The sequence below is a fragment of the Lepisosteus platostomus genome, chromosome 7 (assembly GCF_059453375.1).
Source record: "Lepisosteus platostomus isolate fLepPlt1 chromosome 7, fLepPlt1.hap1, whole genome shotgun sequence".
NCBI lineage: Eukaryota > Metazoa > Chordata > Actinopteri > Semionotiformes > Lepisosteidae > Lepisosteus > Lepisosteus platostomus.
Window position 1 is genome coordinate 59,018,202 of NC_142617.1, and position 20,545 is coordinate 59,038,746.

General features: G+C 40.7%; 1 protein-coding gene across 1 annotated transcript in view; it reads right to left on the minus strand.

Moving 5' to 3' along the window:
* LOC148659328 (NT-3 growth factor receptor-like) overlaps positions 1 to 20,545 on the minus strand; it is a 259,803-nt gene that overhangs the window by 194,014 nt on the left and 45,244 nt on the right. Inside the window, exons 2-3 of the mRNA XM_088641439.1 lie at positions 16,151 to 16,225; positions 13,223 to 13,294 (exon numbers count right to left, since the gene is read on the minus strand). Of these exons, the coding sequence (XP_088497565.1) occupies positions 13,223 to 13,294; positions 16,151 to 16,225 (147 nt within the window). The remainder of the gene's footprint in view (positions 1 to 13,222; positions 13,295 to 16,150; positions 16,226 to 20,545) is intronic.

Genomic DNA, 20,545 nt, shown 5'->3' on the forward strand with positions numbered 1-20,545 from the left:
ATTGGGGATGCTGTGAGGAACCTCAAAACACTAAACGAGGGGGGTCTTGTATTTCATCAGTGCTAAATGAAGGATTCAGGCCCCTGTGTAACTGTTATCTCTGCTGTCTATTCCACTAATGTGGTAACAAAGAAGCTTTCTCAGTCCAGAAGTTAGCAGGCTTCACACGGTTAGAGAAACAATCAACGTGCCAACATTTTACTCACTTGCCATCACTTAATGAAAATGCAGCGCCCTTTCTTTAACTTCCTAGGGTTTTAATTAGATCATTAGCAGAACAGATTTAATTATATCATGAGCGGAACGGTCTGCATTAAATCTGCACCTGGCAAACTTGGGAGATGCTCAAAATCTCAACACAGAGGAACCAGTTTTCCAAGGACAGACCACACATTAAAATCCACACTTCTACAATGTTAACTGTGCCTTAAAGTGATAGGAGCCAGTGAATTAAGGCATCCAACTCCTAAGGTGGATTTCTAAGAGATAATAAAAATAAGTTCTTAACACTGGACATTATCTTTCCTTACCAAGATATGAAAGGAAATTAAATGCAATTTTCTCCTTGGAAAAATGTGTAAGCTAATAGTCATGTACTGTATACTGCACACATTTCAGCCTGGATACATATCTGGAAACCACGGTTTTTAACATTTCTTATTTTAATAATAATAATAATAATTGCTTACACTTATATAGCGCTTTTTCTGGACACTCCACTCAAAGCGCTTTACAGGTAATGGGGACTCCCCTCCACCACCACCAATGTGCAGCATCCACCTGGATGATGCGACGGCAGCCATAGTGCGCCAGAACGCTCACCACACATCAGCTATCAGTGGGGAGGAGAGCAGAGTAATGTAGCCAATTCATAGAGGGGGATTATTAGGAGGCCATGATTAGTAAGGGCCAATTGGAAATTTGGCCAGGACACCGGGGTTACACCCCTACTCTTTTCGAGAAGCGCCCTGGGATTTTTAATGACCACAGAGAGTCAGGACCTCGGTTTTACGTCTCATCCGAAGGACGGCGCCTGTTTACAGTATAGTGTCCCCGTCACTATACTGGGGCATTAGGACCCAATTGGACTGCAGGGTGAGCGCCCCCTGCTGGCCCCACTAACACCTCTTCCAGCAGTAACCTTAGTTTTTCCCAGGAGGTCTCCCATCCAGGTACTGACCAGGCTCACACCTGCTTAGCTTCAGTGGGTTGCCAGTTGTGAGTTGCAGGGTGATATGGCTGCTGGCATTTTTTATTTTGCCTGCCAGCTCTGAAGTTATCTTTAATTTAAACCATAAACCAGGCTTCTACTGTATAAACGTCCAGAGATATTACAAAATGTTTGTGGGGACATCATCCCAGGCGGAAATTATTAGGTTAAAAAAAAGTTGAGGGAAAATATTTTGGGTTCTTTGAAGAATTAGGATAATGGCCAGCAGCGTGGTTACACTAAAACAAGAGTAAGAGGAATGTACTGTAAATACAGTGTGTTGCAACACCAGCTACTGTACACACCTGCACCATTCCTGATCTCAAGAAGATCAGTCCATCTTAAGGCAATCCTACAGCATCATAAATTAGAAACAGGACTCACATTCACTAGCACCCTAGTGTAAAGCTGTTTTGTTACTAAGAAGTGATCCTCCCCACTTCTGTTGCAGTTTATAATGCTATTAATAACACGGCTTCACTCCCACAGTGTAACAATCACATTATTCCCAGAGACACTGACACTTGCTGAGGATAATCTGGTTGAAATGCCACCTCATTTCCACTGTACCAGACAGATGCAAAGAGAATACAGTAGAGAGAACATGAGTCTTTCAAAACAGAGGTGGAACAACAGAGACTTAGGGAAAAGTCCATTTTCCAAATGGATGATGGGTTTCCTCATTTAAATTGATCGACAGCACAACAGGCAGAGCTCCCAGGTGCTGTGTACTCAGACCGTCAGTCTCAGCCAGGCAGCTGTCTGTCGATTTGACAGACAGAGGAGTGAGAGATGAGGAGAGTGAGGGCAAAAGTGCTGTAAAGCACAGATCCAGTGAGCTGATTACAATCTACTCTGCTCTGCACTGGAGGAGGAGGAGTGAGGCTATTAAAGCATGTATTATTAGCTACAGTGCAAAAGTGTGAGCTTGCACCTCTTGATACAGACATGGTCTTATGCAGCAATCAGTATGAGAACCAGAAGACCTATTATGAAAGAAAGGCACAAAGAAAGAGCAGAAAAAGAAACCTTCCCTGTACTTTCATTTCAGAAGAAATAATGTGATGAAAAAATAGTCTCTCTGCCTTTAAAACTTTATAATAATGTTGTACTGAATGCACTTTTCTATTTTTATGTTATGGAAAATAACTCAGAATATATATTTGGGATCAGGTCAAAGTGTAAACTCCAGAAATTTTCTAGTCACCTGACATATAACCCGCTGCAGTCTCATTTTACATTTTCCAGATGGTAGCCACATATTGATTTGACTCAACATTTTTGTGAGTAGGAGAGAAATACTGTATACAGTATACACTATATAAAATATATTGTCCACTTCAGTCACTGCCTTGTTTTAAATTATTCATCACATACAAAATGGGCAATTAACATAAAAGGAGACACTTGTAAAAGGGTCTCGGGTGTTTATGTTGACCCAATATTTCCATTTTCTAGACAATGTGGGGACCCATGGATCAATCAGCTACTGCTTACCAAATGAGCTAGAAGGACTACATGGCCTCCTCTTGTTTGTCTCCTTTCATATATTCTGGGTTACAGTGTCCCCACGTTTAATCATCAGCTTTAAAACTTTTAAAATAAACCTTACAAAATCTAAATCTGCTTTTGAGGTGAAACCTTGGGCATTTTCTCTGAGGTTTGCATGAAGAACACAACTTTTGTGAAGACCAAAGACTTTGATGAACAAATCCAACAAATAGACCTTGATTACTGACACAGTGGGAAAAACATAGCTTAGCAGAGTCACACAGGGTTCAGAGTGAGAAACAAAAAATAGAAACATAAGTAATTCTGCAAGCAGCACAAAAGTCAGCAGTACAGTTTTCAAAGTTTAGATTGCAATAACCACAGGGAATATGACAAACAATGAGGCTGTCCCTTAGCATATTGATTAACATGACCCACTGATGTATGATGCCCACGCTGGTACACACACAGGTCTGAACACTTATGCCACTAATGGAGAAGACCAAAGGTGAGGCCTTGCATTGACAGTGAATGTTTGCCTCAAGGGGTGTTGAACACACTTAGCACATACCATAAGAGACGGTATCGATCCGTACACAGTGTCACACCAGCTGACACGACGTCCCCAGAGAAGACAGCTACAGTTCCAAGCAAAAGTTGAAATGCAGATCCCATTACTCCCCAACCCCAGCTTGCACTGGAATTGACTGCACTTCTCAAGGGGTTAGGCCAACTCAAATACTTGTGCTGGGTTCAGATGCACATACTGGATTCATACAGTGATCAGGATTGTACACTAGAACTAGCTTTTCTGCAAAACTGGCACATCCACTCCTTGCCATTGCGGGATTCTATGCTTAAAAGTATTGTATGTAATCAAATGCTGCTGTTCTTAAAAGACCATTTTAGTATTTTGTTTTGCACTATTTGGAACAAAGTTTAGAGACAGAGGGTAAGAGATGCCCTTGTTATTTCCCAATTCATTACGTTTTCCTCACCATTATGTGCAGAGCTGGTGGATTCAGTAGTACCCAAGTGTTGTGGCACAAGATTTGCAGGTTGCCTTCAGAAAGAAGGTTGATGAGCTCCAAGTGAGGAGTGATTGACACTGGAGGAGCTGGAAATGCAGAACCAGCAGGAACAGTGCGCAAAAGAATGACAGCTCTAATTGCTAGAATGACAAGTTCTAATCGTTATCCTAATTTAAATCATGCAGCCTTAATCTTGTTCTCAAACGACCCTTTCAGTGCAAAACAATTTGCATATATGATGCAACTAATTATAAAGGAATTATTACATTTTGCTACTCTCCCCTAAACACACAAATGCTAATTATGGGCTTAATCAGGATGTAGAGAAAATGCTTTTACTACCTTAATAGTTTTGTGCACGTACAAAGAGCAGGTAAACAGTTTTCCATTGGAAAAAAATACCATAGTGAATTTTGTGCAGTGCAGAACCCGTTCTTGAGAGCAATGCATGTCAGACTGACAGCTGTGCTCCATGTTTCCTGTACCAGTCTGCAACCTTCCATGCACAGTGTGAACTCCAGGCAAACAGCCTCTAACCGGCCCTGGGGGAAATTCTTTCTGCCACTGTGAAATGATCCTTTGCTCCTTCTTGTCAAATCAAGTCGGGTCTTCTGACACAAAGCTGACAAAGGACCCAATTAGTATGAACCAAACTGGCCAGTTATTTTGTGTTTTACAAGGGCATTTTTGACAGCTTACTACTTAAACATATTAGGGTGTTTTTCATTTAAGCAATATTCTTAAATATTCTTATAGTTTTCTATGTGTTAAAAATAGCTCATTTGCAATCCCACACTTCTTGCAGTTCCCCTATACTAGACTGTCTACATGGAAATCTTTTCAACAGATTTGTCCACCAGCTCACAAAGGGACTGTGATAAGAGACTCACTGCTCTTGTGCACTGAAATCATTTTCCTACCCAGAGTAGAAGAGATTTGTTAATCTGGCTGCATGCCACTGATTGTTATCAGGCTCTGAACCAACACTCCCTTTCATTTGTTCTTAGGTGAATTAGGTCATGTTTTAATGTACTTTCACAAGAAACTGCATTGGTATTCTTTCTTATCATGCCATGCTGCCCTAAAAATTATGTTGGTTTTAGAAAAGTTTCATTTTTGCAAAGGATCACATTTACTCTAAGAAGCATTTTATATCAGTCCCTTAGACTGCTTGGCCTTTCATGAAAAGCACATAATTTCCACTCACAATGAACTGGCCTTGTTTACTCATCTAAAACCATGCTACATACACAATTTACTCCAAGGGATTTAAATCAAATGGGAGCGTGTGTATTTGGTCAGATAAAAATAGTCCTTTCTGTGAGCTATGCAGAAGCTGAAATTCCAGAGAAAATTTGTTGCACATTTCTCAGTGAAAAATATAGAGTGACAGAAGACAATGAATTTAATTTTAATTCTAATTTGAATTTGAGCTTTTCAGATGTATGGCATTGACTACTGTATGTTAGTTTCTCACTTTGGCAAATTTCTGCTTTTGCCTTCAATGTACTGTATAATGCAGAGGGAAATATTTAATGTGTGCTGTGTAGTTAACACTGTTGAAGGACTATTGTGAATGAGCAACCATGCATAAACGAATGTGGGCTTCAGTGGTCCCACCCAGTAAAGAGTTGAATTGAAATAAAAGCCACATCACCCTCCTTACCTGCCACCAGGTGGAGCTGGCCACAGCCGACCACTTGGGTGATGCGCCAATGAGACAAGACAGCCCTTGTGAGCACTTGAAGACATTTAGCCGTTGGGATTGAACGGCCACTTCCCACGATGCAACACCAAACAGAAACTGGAGCTGGAAGTGGTAGCCAAGCATCGCCACAGCCCTGACAGACCCCCAGAGCTGGGTGGCACACTCGAGTCCCTCGCTCGCTGCCAACCCGGGCTCACGCAGTGGCGGTAAAGAGGGCAAGAGCTGGGGCACAAACCTCACTTCAGCCAAGGGCTTCATGAACTCTGCTGCGGTGGTGGTTTTCTCAGCTGGCTGCTCCTAAAACTTTTTCAAGGTCTTGAAATTCAGCGTGACCGAATTAAAGCAATGCAATATATGCAGGCCACGGTGGCTATGAAGCCCTTTCAGGCCTCAAGGGAACTGGTTTTATTTGTCAGGTTAATTAAATAATTAGACAAATTAAGTAAGCAAGGATGCATGAAAGTGAAAATGTCTTCCAGGAACACACGTTAACACTCATGGTATAATGGAAACTTCATCCTCCCCACAACTTGACTACTTATCTGAAACTCCTAAATTTTATATAAGCAACATTTCTAAGACAGGTTTATTCTATCTTACAGAAGACAAGTTCAGTTCGGAATCCTATGCTAATTTGAAGTAACAAGAAACACATTGGAGCACAGTTAAACGTGGTTGTCAGGGTGAAGAGACTACTGTACATGGGCAAATAAAGGGCCATTCAGGAAGAATCCTAAGGATCCCAGAAGACAAAAACTATCAGGAAGGAGCAGACCTCTTAGGTGGTGAAATGAGGCTGAGGCAAACTGAGTATGGAAGCTCCTGGAATAATTTAGGGAAACCTTTCATCTTAAATGAAACTAAAACTAAGCTAATACTAAGACCAAGCAAACTAAAGACTAGCATCAGTTAACTGCTTATAATTCTTCTTGTTCTGATCTATATTGTCTAAGGTAACAGGTGACAGTGAGGACGCTCCAGAATGGTACCCACTGAGACAATCCAGCTCATAGTCTCTAATGACATCACTGAGTAATGCTGCTTCTCCATCACTAGTATCACCAGACATACATTTCTAAACTAGTCAGTCCAGAACATAATATTATACAGAGCCAACAGGGGAGATTAAAATGAATGTGAAAACTGACAAACAGACGTGTTTCCATAGGGTAGCCCAAGTAACTTTCAACTGCAATGAAACAAATGAATGTGGATCAATCTCAAATCACCTTACTTTTGGGTGCATATTAAAAATAATTAAACATTTGAATCAAGTTTCTATGGGAAGAGGTCAAACAGTGTTAGAGTGGACAAGCCTACGTCTGCTTCCATATCATGTAATATATGATAGCATGCATGCCAGGGGACAAGAGCATGGCTATTAAAACACAGAATTTTCAAAACAATTAACCTTTGCGGCTCCTGGCTTTCCACCCTATTTAGAATTTTCTAAAGGAATATACAGCCATCAAGGAAAACGCAGTTAGGAGTGTCAAGGAGTGAAGGTGGCTGAATTAACTTGTTCAGACAGATGCAGAGGTGAACCCCCAACTATCAGTGGGTCTTCAGTGAAAATCATGCTTTACTTCGTGAGATTTTAAAAGGTTTCAGGCACGATGGACTGAGTTAAGTCAGTAAAATGCCAGTTTTCTGCGTGTTTATCTGGTGTGGTCAGAATATACAAGAGAGGGCAGTGGATCACTGCACACAAGCTTCCTCTGTACTTGCGGTTTCTGAAGTTCCATTTTTGCAGCTGCCTGACAGAAAGTTGCCTAGTTCAAAGAGATGGAGATTAAACTTATTTGAATAAAATAAAGCGAATCAAGGACCCTGATCTCTTCCATCCCCCCGTCATCCTCTGTCTCAGAGTTTGTTAGGAAGTAATGTCCTTCAGATTGAAGAAAACCGCTGGGTCAAGGGAATTCCTAATGTTCTGAAAATATTTACATTTATATAGGCACTTTATACAGGCCTTAAGAAAAATAGCCTGTGCTTGTACATAGCACACAATTATTAAATTATTTTGCATATGAGCCTGCTTATTTATATCACAGCAGATCAGAAAGCAAGTACCCTGCAATGTAACAGAAATATATGCACAATCCACAGGCTCTGGGTGTAACGAAAGCGTTCTTTCCAGACCCCATGCAGACGACACAATCTGGGGATGAGTGAGGAAAACACGGGGATAAAAGCATGCTGGAGTCGGGAATGAAAACAGGGGGCGTGTCCATAGTGCGCAGGTGTTCAGGGGGGTGAGTCCGGGGCAAACAATCAAAAACAGAGTCCAAAGGGAAATCCAAGATGAGGCAAAAGTTCAAAGCCGGGCGGTCCATGCGAGACGAAGACAAACGGGATAAAACACCAGAGCGGGATATGGTGGAGGGTCGGGGGGAACAAGGGGGGAACGGGACCAGATGCTACCGGTCCCGGACTCGCCTGGTACGGGAACCAATGCAGAGCCTGGAACAGAGTGAGCATCTGGCTCTTATAGGGAGGCAGGAACCAGGAGCAGGAGCACAAAATCAACTTAAAAGTGAAAGAGCCTGAGCGCCCTTAAGGGGGAGGGACTACAATCGTGACACTGGGATCATTTGGAAGTAAACTGCAATGCATTTTAAACTAGGCTTATCTATCTTAGCTGCATTACTGAAATGAAACTGGTGTTAAAAAGCAATCTTTGGTGGATTACAAGGTGATTATTAAGTAATAAGCCACCCACAAACACCATTCCAAGAGAATCAGCACAAGAGTGCCAATAACAAAACATCTGTGGGGAGCAATTAACCAGAACCCAATGGAGGGCAGAATATGAACTACCATATGTTCCCTGTAATCTCCATTTTCTGTCCACACCAGTCAAGAAATGATTTTCGGCTGTCAGAAAGGGAGTACTGTATGTTTTAACCTGACATCTCCAGCCTATCCAGAGAGTGCTGAGGCAAGAGTGATCGAACAAAGAAAAGTTACAGGCTATAATCTCTTGTATTGTTCTACGGATGGGTGCCTTCATTGAAAATAAAAGAGAACACATCCGTCACAATTCATTGCTCTGCCACAGAGAAAGACTTTGCTTAGTTGCAAGTTGCTTGTCATAAACCTGATATTGTTTATGACCGATGTCGATGTTGATCCTCCTCCACATTCTCTCCTGTACAACAATTTAGAGGGAACAATAGAAAAGCCAGTCCACCACCCCCCACCGCCCCTCTGCCAGGGGCAAACCCCAGGAAACAACTGGAGATTGGCTCACAAATAACTCCAATGTACAGCAACTTGGGCATCTACATGAAACTCATTTTCATGTAACTTGCTACAGGCCCCTGAGCCGTTTAGCTACAAGAGAAAAGTGATGAAGACAGCCAGGGAAATGCACCTACTTGCAGTACTCCCACTCATTGGCTTTGCTGTAATCAGTGCTTGGCAGTGGGGGAGGGCATCAGAAGTCTTTGTTTCAGAATGGAAGAGGCCTGGTTAATCACACAGCTCCACGGAGAGCTGGACTCCATTGAGCCCTGATTGTCTTTTGTGTAGTTTCTTATTCAGCTGGTCAAGTGTGTGGCTTCACACAGGTATGAGCTAAAAATACATTGAGTACTACTACTAAGTCTGGTGTCTCCGGGGGAAAGTTAACGTAAATGAGAAAATTACTCACACCACACTTTTCTTTCTTAATTTTCGTGGCGTTTCTTCTGTCCAAATATCTTCCAAATCCAGTCCATAATTCATTCTGTTAATCTTGATCCGATCCGAGTTCCAAAATCCGTAATAACACCAATCCACTCTGTATCCAATCCACAATCCACAATCCGAAAACCGTAAACCGTACTGTATCTCCTTTCAATAGTCCGTTATTCTTTAATCCGATCTTTAACACAATCCTATTTTCCTTTCTCTCCTCCAAACCGCATTTACCTTATCGGCTTCTGCGCCTGTTCACTGCCTCTGGGGCATTTATATTTTGGTTCCTGATGAGGCTCAGCTGTGTCTCGTTGTTTCTCTGGGTAGACCCTTTCCATATACGGGTCAGGTGGTTCTCCTTGGCGGCCATTTTGCTCAGGTCTATGTCGAATATATTAAGTAGGTCATTCCAAAAATACCTGTTATGAATGACCGTTCCCCTGGTCATCTTACATAAGCTAGCATTGTACGACTTGCGAGACACCTAAATTGTAGCTTCACATGCTGAAATTCTCTGTCAGCTGGCAAAACATTATACCCTTCAGGGTTACCAAAAATCCAGTCCCACAAAGCACTCCCTCTAATCCATCACCTGCTAAAGACACTTTCAATAAATAATTAATTTGATATTCTTTATTGTTCACAAAATCAAACAGAGCCTTGCAGATCCATGGAGACTAGACTCCAGGTATCTCTTCTATAACTGCTTTACTGCTGCAGCTCATAATACATTCCTGCCATGATTGAGGTTTGTATAAGGTAATTTCAGTGATGGTCATGAGTATTTCATCACCTCTTTATCCACTCTAAACCACAGCTGTCACCAAACTGGCAGCATGAAATGTGCTGAATACTCACAAGTTAATGCAAGCACTTATGGCAACAAAAAGCAATACAGTACAATTTAGGAAACAGGAAGGGTAAACTGTTTTTAGGAATACTGAAAGAAAAATGCCCTGAAGGGAAAAGTAAATTAATTTCATATTATAGATAAAGGTGTTGCCTAATATAATTAGAATTCATGATAAAAGTCATAACAGTAATATTTCCATAAATGTAAAGATTTTGTCGTGCTACACTGAACCCAGGAATATGGTACTTAATCCAGGCTGAATGCACAGTAAAAAGACAATGGCTGTCATTGATAAGAGTGAAATTCTCTAACTATATACTGTACATAATTATCTTAAAGCACGGTGTCCTCAGATCTCATAGATTAAGCAATGGGGCAGTTTGTGGAAATAAAGATGCAGTACTGTCAGACCAGTAGGTGGCATGCTTTGCTCTGCACCATGAATTCCAAACCACAGCAGGGTGATCTGATACTGCACTATAAAGTACATTGACTTCTACATTACTAGCTTTTAATCTCAACAGGAATTCCTCAATAAAAAATGAAGCAATAGCAAATAGCATTAAAGACAAAACCAATCATAAAGACAAAAGAGGATGCAGATTATAGGGACATGCTCTTAGTCCAGTGAGATGGCTCCTTGCTCACTGACTGTAGCTCTTTGGGAGATGGGGAGACAACATCTTTATCCAGTCAACAACCTTGATGGAGTCAAACACAGTGGAATCAAGAATCAGAATCTAAGGTAAAATGAGAATCAGAGCACACAAGTAGAAACTATGCAGAAGTGCTTTGAAAACCAAAAAACAGGAGGCACTTCTTCCCACAACAAGGGGCTGTGGAATGTTGTTGAAGCCGATAATCAATTAGCTGACTAACTACCAGAAGAAGCAGATAAGCCCAATGGCCTGCTCTCGTCTGTGACATTTCTTATGTTCTTCTGGCATTCCAGAGTGGGAGCTTGAACGAGAATGGCTTCTGGTCTCCTCCTGAGGTGGTGACCTTTACAGGCCCCTTATGTGTGCAGTCCCTCATGATTTACTGGGCTTCTTCTTGTGCACAGAATAAAGAGGCAATTCAGTCATAACCTTTACTTACCAGACAAGGCAGGCAGAGTTTAAAGAACTACGGCCCACTAGACCCATAACATCAAAAACATGACAGCAGACAAGTTGAAAGCAAGGGTCTTTTTATGTTTTGTTTTTTTTCTTTTATCTACTGCAGACAAATCTAAGTTTTGGTTGCTAGGAAAAGTAATACAAAAATAAGTTATTACTCAATTTTTTTGTGTGTGGCATTCTAAGCTTAATAAAAGCAGTAAATGCATGGCATCTTCTTTCAATTCCTCTGTCGCAACAAGGACAGGAGAACCTGGTTACAAATTTAAGACTACAAGCAGACAGTAGAAGGCTAGGTGTTTGCAAGACTATATTTAGAAATGCCTTTCTGAATACTTCAGAATATCTTGAGGGCTCAGTTGGTTACAATTCACCATTTTAGGTTTCACCAATTTGGTTATAGTTTAGAGTCTGAACCAGTAAACCATGAATGTGCAGTTCTGTGGGATCCACAAATCACTGCATTATGACCATTGACATCATGTGGAAAATAGTCTTGTGTTTTCCTTTTCTTTGTTGTATCATCACTGTTTGCAAAAAGTCAGTGGAAACAAGATCCATGTCTTCTTGCTGTCTACTAATCAGTAATCCGTTACTACCCCAAAATGACCCATTATTCTACTGTCCCATCCCAACACATAACCCATCTTTGTTCTATTTGTGACTAAAGTGAAAGCAGGGCTCTAATGACTTTTTTCCCATTTCATTAAATGATGATGAGTTGCTCCAGGTCAGCTCATCATCGTAGCCGTAATTGAGATCATTCTCTCCTCTTCCTCAGGGTGAGCACACACACAGTACCCCATCACTGAGCCAACTTCAGTTCCAAAATGATGGAAGTTAAAAGACTCTTTGAATCCCGCATGCCCAACAATGAGCAACAGTATACCCTGTTTACAGACTCATGAACATGTTTATTGATTAAAGGTTGACGTCCATGATTCATTTTTGTGCTCTTTATTATTCAGAAACTGGAAAATAATGGCCTTTCAAACATAGAAACTTGTCCTGTGTCAAAAAAAATCAATATTTTGTTTTTTTTCCTCTACTTGTCTCTTTAAAGTTTATTTAAAAAGAAGATCTGTCTCTCTCTCTTTCATTTGTATGGTACAGAAATGAAGGCTCAAAACCAATTTATTACAGGCAGATACGTGAGTTCTGATGGGTACCTTCCATTACAGATAACTTGAATACAATGTTGTGGAGTGAAGAGAGGATCAGGTAATCAACAGCGTTATGTGAATAGTGTGCCAGTAACTAACAGCAAACAAATCAAGGACACTGCATCTTTGGGTTTTTAAAAAAAATGCTATTATATAATAAAACAAACAAGACATTATCACAAAGAACTTTGTATTTGTGTTCTCAAAGGTATTTTTTCCCATTATAGTCCTTAACAACAGCACTGGGATCTCTTGAATTTTCTTTAGTTTGGGCAAGATAAAATGCCTCCCACACATCCCTCTAGCTCACATCTTTTAAGGCAGTTTATCACGAAAATCATGTCCATTGAAATAACGAGGATACAAAACAAAGACATAATATTTATTTATCAGTGAGAAGAGCAGCTATTAACATCCCAACCGTCTTGTGATCTAAATGAAACTCTGGTCATGTTCACTTAATTTTCCATTTAAATTTAGAGCATTACTAGAGAATTCAACAATTTTCCTTACAAATTACATTTAAGAAATGCTAGTAGCTATCCAGTTGTTTACAATCATTGTTTTTTTTCCTCAGATGCAAGATATTCATACTGTAGGAATGAACTTACATTCTTGATATTTTGCTTCTATCTGCTGATTCTGCCCAGCAAATACTGTAACTTAACCCGGGAAGGTAGCACTCCTCTTCTCACCTCTCAGAGGTAAACTACTCCTTTTGAATTCCTCTAAAGTTTAAATCAACATTCAGATGCACCTCAGTGTTGTTGTGAGGATCTTTCATGTTGATTGGGGAATGATCCAGCTGGTTGGTGGGACTAGTGGAGTGCCACAAGAATCTGTAGAACCACTGCTCTTACCAGTTTAGATCACTGATCTATGTTAATGACCTCCTCCATTTCCAAACATTTTTGTTTCTATTAAGGTAACATCTGAATCTGCAAAGAAAGGACCACCTCTCACTTACATGTAACGCAGATGAGGGTTTTTGGCAAAAGCTCTTGGCAGTATGACCCGGAGGCTGCAGTTCATGATTGTTCTGAAAGAGACAGAAGCACGGACTGCTGTTAAATTAATACTCATGAATGACAAACATCAAGACATGCGCACGACTGGGGAACCATGTTAATATCAAAGCAGTTCAGTCGGGAATATACATATGTGCTTTCATACTTTCTCTATCTGTCACTATCGTGTGAAATTACGTTTCTTACTTTTCACCTCTTGCCAAAAGCACCACAAAATAAACAGGAATATGTAAAAAATAATGGCTGAAAGCAGAATCTCAACACTGAACATGTACTGCATTACCGTCGTGTCCTTGGGAACATGCATTTCCACAGAGGCGAAGAGAAAAGGCCCTCCCACACAACAGAGCACACTCAGATCCTGCAAATGAAAGCTACACTGCTGTTGCAGCCTGATTGATCTGAAAGAGGTCCTAATAAAGATCTCATTTAGATCAAAGCACGGACCTTGGCAGCAGGACTGTGTGGATATAACAATGCCATAGAACGGTTTTTTCTACTTTAACTGAATTTGACAGCTGAGATCTACAGGTAAGATAATAGATTTGTCAGTAAAAGCTAAAGTGTTTGGGGACACGAAAAGATAAAAAGTGTCCTAATCTCATCATCAAGCCAACCTTTTCTGAAAACGTCAGTAAGATGGAGATTTGATCAAAAGCTACCTTTATTGGGTCGCTTGTTTTCAAAAGCTAGACTGTCCTGCTGTACAATTAAAATACAGAGGTTACAGAGCTGAGATTTATGCAACATCAAATTACAATCAACAGCAAGTCATGTTTGGGTGGTGGTCAGTGACTGAGAAAGGGGATGCAAAAAATAATGGAATGTAAAAAGCTACCCACAAGAGGAGGCAATCTGCCCTATACCCATCCCTCGAGTCCTACAGGTACTGTAATGATCCAAGCGCTTTATCAGTCTCCAGATCCCCATGATTGTTTGTGTAAAGAAATCGTTCCTCTTTTCTGTCCTGAATCTTTATAAATTTAATTTCTGTTTCCATTCCTTTCATCACTGCTGACTTTAAATAAGTCCTCTGAACTAACTTGCTCGATACTGTACCTTTCAGAATCAAGTCACAGTGTAATCTTCACGATCCCAGTTAGAAATGTTTGATTTCCTTACGTGCTGGCTTGAGAGCTCTCTTTGTTCGATCTCTAGAGCAACAATATATTTTGTGATCTGACCAAAAAAATAGAAAATGGACACACTTTTCCACATAAAGTCTAACTGCTGCATTGTATGATTTTAACAACATATATCTGTATCTTCCAAAACTGGTGAAAAGGTGAAAGGGCAGCTGTTGTGCCCCAGAGGTGGTTATGTGTGACGTCACTTAGAGCTGCTAGAGAAATAACATCTAAAGAGGTTTCCATCACGTCAAGTCTGGAGTGGGGCATTTTGCTGGCAACTATGAATGACAACAGACAGGTGGCAGCCTTAAGGAAAGCACAAGCTAAAAACAGATGGAATAAATCATGACAAGTTCAAAATCTCATCAGGATGAGGACCACGAAAGGAAAACTTTAGGATATTATTTGAAGAAACTGCAGCAACAATCAAAATGTATACCTTTATCAGAAACTTGCAATTTCAAAATCTACATTTCTATAATTCTGATACACTGTAGAGATTCCCACTTCATTTGTAAGCAGCTGTAAGACAGCAGCACACTGATTTGCATTAGAAACTCTGCTGCCTTTCCACAGACCTCCATAGGTCATTCACCTTCATCGTGAATCTACACAGAAATGTTCAGATGCTAATGTGTGCCTGGAGTAGTCTGCAAAATAACGACACACACTCCCCTCCTCCCCCCCATCAAAATGAGCAGCTTTACCAGGGAAAGAATGAGAAACCCGAAACATCTCAGGCGTAAACACAGAAACATCTGCAGCAGCTGTGTATCAATGCCAGTTACAGACGTTTACTGCTTGCTGCAGAATGCTGTTTATACTGCAGACCCAGGTGAGCAGTTGTTTCAAAAAGGGTACTTGTTTGGTGTTGCTTGTTTTTCTAGGTACAATATGTGAACAGAGCTCACTTCCTGATGATTCTGGGAATTAGTACCTAGTCTAATCTTGCCCCTTGACAGATGTTCAGGTGGATGAGAACAGTATACAGTAGCAGTCAGAGATGCTCTGGCCTTTGTGGCTTCAAATGGCATGGCTCAAGGCACAAGCAAGGAAGAGGGATAGACGAGCTGAATGTGACTTTGAAGGTGACGTGCTGCCTCACTGATGAGGGATTATGTAGATAGGATCAGGAGAACGACCATGTGCACAAAGTACCAGGCTGGAATCACAAATCAAGAGCCTGGCTTTGTCTGAAATGGAAGGGTTTTAGCATCCTGCCGGGTGAGGATGATACTGTTCTGGGGGAATGATAGAGAGCTTGGGTGGTGAAGAGTGAAGCTTTCAATTCGCCTCTTCAGAAAACTTAATTTCACATTGGAGGTTGGGACTGTTCATGACATTTTGAGATTTTGAAGCCAGGTTATAGTTCAATCCTGCCAGTGGTTTTAAAAATGAGCTGGCGACAAAATCTGACCTGTCTCTGACTGGACAAGTAACTTCTACTTTTCTTCACCTGATACATAGGGAAATTTCATGTCATAATACATTATATTCTGCCTATTCTTCCTAGGTTTTAGCTGTTATATGCTTTATTTTCTGGCTGTGGTAAAGAGTAACTGTCACACCTATATGTTATGGTCACTGAACTCGGTGTCCCATGAGGAATTGTAGTTCTGCTCCTTGATCTTGGTACACAAAACATCAAACAGAAGACCTGTCACTTGTAAGAAGTGTAAGAAACACTTATTACAGCTGGGGATGTTGAGTAATGCAGCCTGGACAATCGACACTCACAGCCTCTGCAGTCCTGTGTACAGCTCCATGTCCACAGCATTGAGGGTTTGAAGTCCCGTCCAGTTCTCTATGTGTCTGTGAAAGGAAAAAGAGAAAAAGTAGGTTGGATTCCAAATGTTGCTTCACAAAGGGTTATCTGCTGCACAAGAAGCAAATATCGGCTCTTTCTGAACAGAAGATAGAGGTCAGGGAAAAAGAACAAAGAGCTCCATCAAAATATCTTGTTCCAGCGTGTATGGGGTTTTAGTTTTCTGATCTACAAATACAACCCAATTTCCAAAACAAACAAAAATGCGGGATTTATAGCTTTGGCAACTATACTACTTCCAACAGGATTGTAAACGCTTCCCACCCGCCCTGCTTCAGAATAGCAGGAGAAACTTTTGCTTCTTAAACCACCTTGTCAGTTCCCCCAGATCAGTGGTTCCACATCGTAGCGTCTGCAATGCAGGAAACCCAGCCAGGGCAGGCGCTAGAGAGAGTGCAGCACTTCTCTCTGTGGCAGCCTGCTAATCTGATTTGCAAATGTTTTCAAAATTTAAACCCACAAGTGCTGGTTCTGTCACAGAGTGCTCATTGTTCTTTTGTAAATTCCTTAGTATCCCAAGACATTTTCAGTGCATTCTGTTTGCTCCTGATAGATTTAATTACTCTGTGGAAGGATGATGGTGTTCAGTATTTACGCTTATTAGGGAAATATAAAGAGAAGCTTGTTTCACAGCGCTTATCAAAGGTCTACAGGAATGAAAGGGATACAGTGGATTTCTTTAACGATAAAGAAGCTGCACAAAGAAGACATTCTTCCTCTTACACCTTGTTTGAGCATTTCCTTCCCAATACCTTATACTGTAAGTCTGCAAACAAATCATTACAGAATGCTAAGAATTTGATATGCAAAGCTACAAATTTGATGTGCTATAATCTATCTATAAAATGCTCGGGCAGAAATGTATTTTGAAACACACTGCCTGGTGCAAACAGTAAATCTATATATTCTGGTCACTGAACTGTGTACTAGAAAAAAAGTATTTGTTGCTTTTGAGCTCTCAGATATCAGACATAGCCGAACATGGAATGTCAAAGATTTTTTAGAAAATAAATTCAAAGTGTCAAAACAGCTTCAATTTAAATTCAGGTCATGTAGGAGCAAGAACAGCAATTAAGGGTGAGATACTGCATTCTGAACGTACCTGTCACCTGCCAAGGCAGACAAAAAGAAACAGAGCAAACAAGAGATGTGAAAATTGTGCATCTGAAAAAGCTCAGCTGAGATAAGGTTTATATAGGTTTAAAGAAACAAATACTGGATCACTATCTTACTGACAATTTCTCAAAAAAATTGAATTTTGGGTACAGTACCTCATGATTTGGGTAATTATAAAAAATGGCTTATTTTCTTAGTGAATCAGTCCCTATGTCATTTAGTTTAAACAGTGAATTTTTGTTAGTTCTTGTTCGTTTTTCTTTCACATATGTAAAGAACTATGACCAAATGTAAAGTATCTCAATATCATCATACTTCATTATCGACTTAATTTGGAAAACAGCTGAGTCAGTGTTGATGTTTTTGCAATTGCAGTACCATTTTGCAATCCATTCTTCTTGAGCTAAACAAAGGCCCAGTGCCAGCAGGATCATAAAGGTAGCTGTGAGAGAGATGTTGCCTTTCAGACATTAACCTTGAGCTACGAACACACCTGATAGGAACGTCTTTCGGAAGGAAACACTGAAATTGATTTTTTTAGATTGTTGTTACAAGAGAGGAACAGAGGGTAACTTTCGGTGAGGGACAGATAACACAGGCTGTGCTGCACAATTTAGGTGACTGCAAAAAAGCACAGCGCAGTTCTGTGGAGGAAAAGTGCTACACTGTCTCTGTACGTTTCCCAGTTACCCCAAGAGCTTAATCTTCATGAATCCCCCATTACTGGCATTTTCACCTGATTCACAACTTTGTTTAAATTATCTATTGCAAAGAAATTACAGTCTGCTTAATGAGGGAACATTTAATAGCAGGGGATGGCTGAAGTATTCCCTCCAGTATTCTTTGATCTGTTTTTTTCTTTCATTGTTTTTTTCCAGAAATGCCAGAAATTACAGCTGCCTCTTTTGGAATCAGGGGCAACCTGGAAAGAAACCTGATGAAGGAATATACAATATTCAAAATATGGCAACAAGACATGTGTTCAAGAGAAACTTAGAAAAGACGTTGTGTGAGTGATCCTTCGCATTTATTAGTTTGCCACTTAACTCATAAAAGATTTTAATGCTTTAATCCTGAGGAGATATTTTGACTTGGATGTGCTGTGTGCACACACTCATACAATACAGAAACAAACATATGTGCTCATGGGGGCAGAAACAGAACCAGTTATACATAAAAGCTTAAATAAAAGTTTTGAGTCTTCATTTGAAAGTGCTCAGGAAAGGTGACTCTCTGATATCCTTAGGGATAGATTTACAGAGCTCTGTGGCATATACTGTACAGTAGCAGGAGAACGCCCTGTCACCCACAATATGTAGATGGGCTTGGGGGACAGAGAGGACCAGAATCAGAAGAGCAAAGGTTGTGATGTGGGGAGTAGGATGACAGCAGCTCAGACAGCTGAATAGTATGGAGCGCAGTTTCAAGCACTGAGAAACACCAGATTGTATGAGTCCAGCTTCAGAATTGAAACCCCCAAGACAGACCAATTATCGGCGATCAGCAAGGTAAGACTTGAACCACTTCAGATCAATGTCAGAAACTCCAAACACAGTGAGAAAGTAAGATGTGCTGGTTAACAGTGTGAAAAGCAACACTGAGGTCAAGGATATTAAGGATAGAAAGTTAGAAACCTTAAGAAGATCATTACTGACTTTATCCAGGGTAGTTCCTTTGCTGTGTAGTTGGAAGTTAACTACTGGGAGAAGCAGTTTTAACTATTGAGCACCCTCTCAAATTACTGTACATCCAGGTACATAAATGCATCATGTATCCCATGACTACTGCAGAGGTTTGTAGTAGAATACATGCCACTCTCTTTGGAAAAGGTTCACTAAGGTTCATATCCTGGATATTTCAAAATATGGGTGTGCAGAAAACCAGTCATCCTCTACTACTGTAAAGATACTGTTTGTTTATTGATTTGAGCAACCTTAATGAAGGTCTTATCAATAGGCTTCCCAAATGCATTTTTTCATTAACAATATGACAGAAATTATAAGAAAAATAACTATCCAAACTAATAAAATAATTGCAGATGCATTACAATTAACATGCAGTTCCCTGACCTTGCTTGTTTTTTAATCACTCTACAGTGCGAAGAAAATGATGATGCACACATAGAGGAGACACAGCACGTCAACACATTGTTAGGTGTTTATGTAATCAATCATGCAAACCAAAAATAATGTTTTATTTTCTGTGGATACTGCAGCTGACATACTGTCAAACAATTTCCATTTTTGTTGTGACAAGAATAGCCTAAATGCCACTTATACTGAGATTCAGATGTAACAAATTGATTTCTGTACTCACTGAACTTCTTTCTGCTGCAGTTTTACAGAAGCCTTCACATGAATAATAAACCATGTGACTTCATCCTGGTATGATGTCAGCAAGAAGTCCATTCATATTTGATCTCACAAAGTCTGTGGCTGAATTCCATTGGAATTTAAACAGAAAATATATAAAGTGGAAATATCCACTAAAACAATTGGCACTAAAATAAGTGTCTAGCTGGAGGTTTTAATTTTACTCCAGCAGACCTGGCCAGGGATTTCTACATAATGCAAATTAAATAATAAGCAATCTGGTCTTCTTTTTACCTGCAACGCATTAAATATCAACGAGCCCAGATCAGGAGCAGTCTAATTGTTTTTAATAGTGGGTTTTTTTGTGGGGGGGAGAGAAAGAACCAGGGTTCAGAGGAAGGTTGACACCTACTGTACCAGCACAGAGGACGTAAAATACAACAGGATTCTAGTTCTGGTAGAAAAGGGGGAAAATACAGGAACACTACAGGAACTTGTCACAATCGTCATCCCTCCTCTTAAAGTCGCTCCGACCCTTTCGTATTTGCTCATTTCGTGCACCTGCCCCGTTTGTCCGTCATTATTTAAGCCGGGCACTCTCACTATTCCTGCCTCAGCACTGGGAGATGGACGCCCAGAAGTCCGCCTACCAGCGGTCCAGGAGACACCCGACGGCACAAGCTTCATCACGGTGTCCTGACCATCTGAGTCTGGGGCTCGGAGTACCTGGCCTCGTTACCCTGGCTTTATTCCCTGATCCCATTCCAGTTTTTAACCTTGTTTGTCTCAGACGGATCCCCCGGTTCCCGGACCCTGAACTGCGACCCGGATTTCCCCCTTGGACTGTTTGGGCTTGTTTGCCTTCGCCACGCCCCCCGA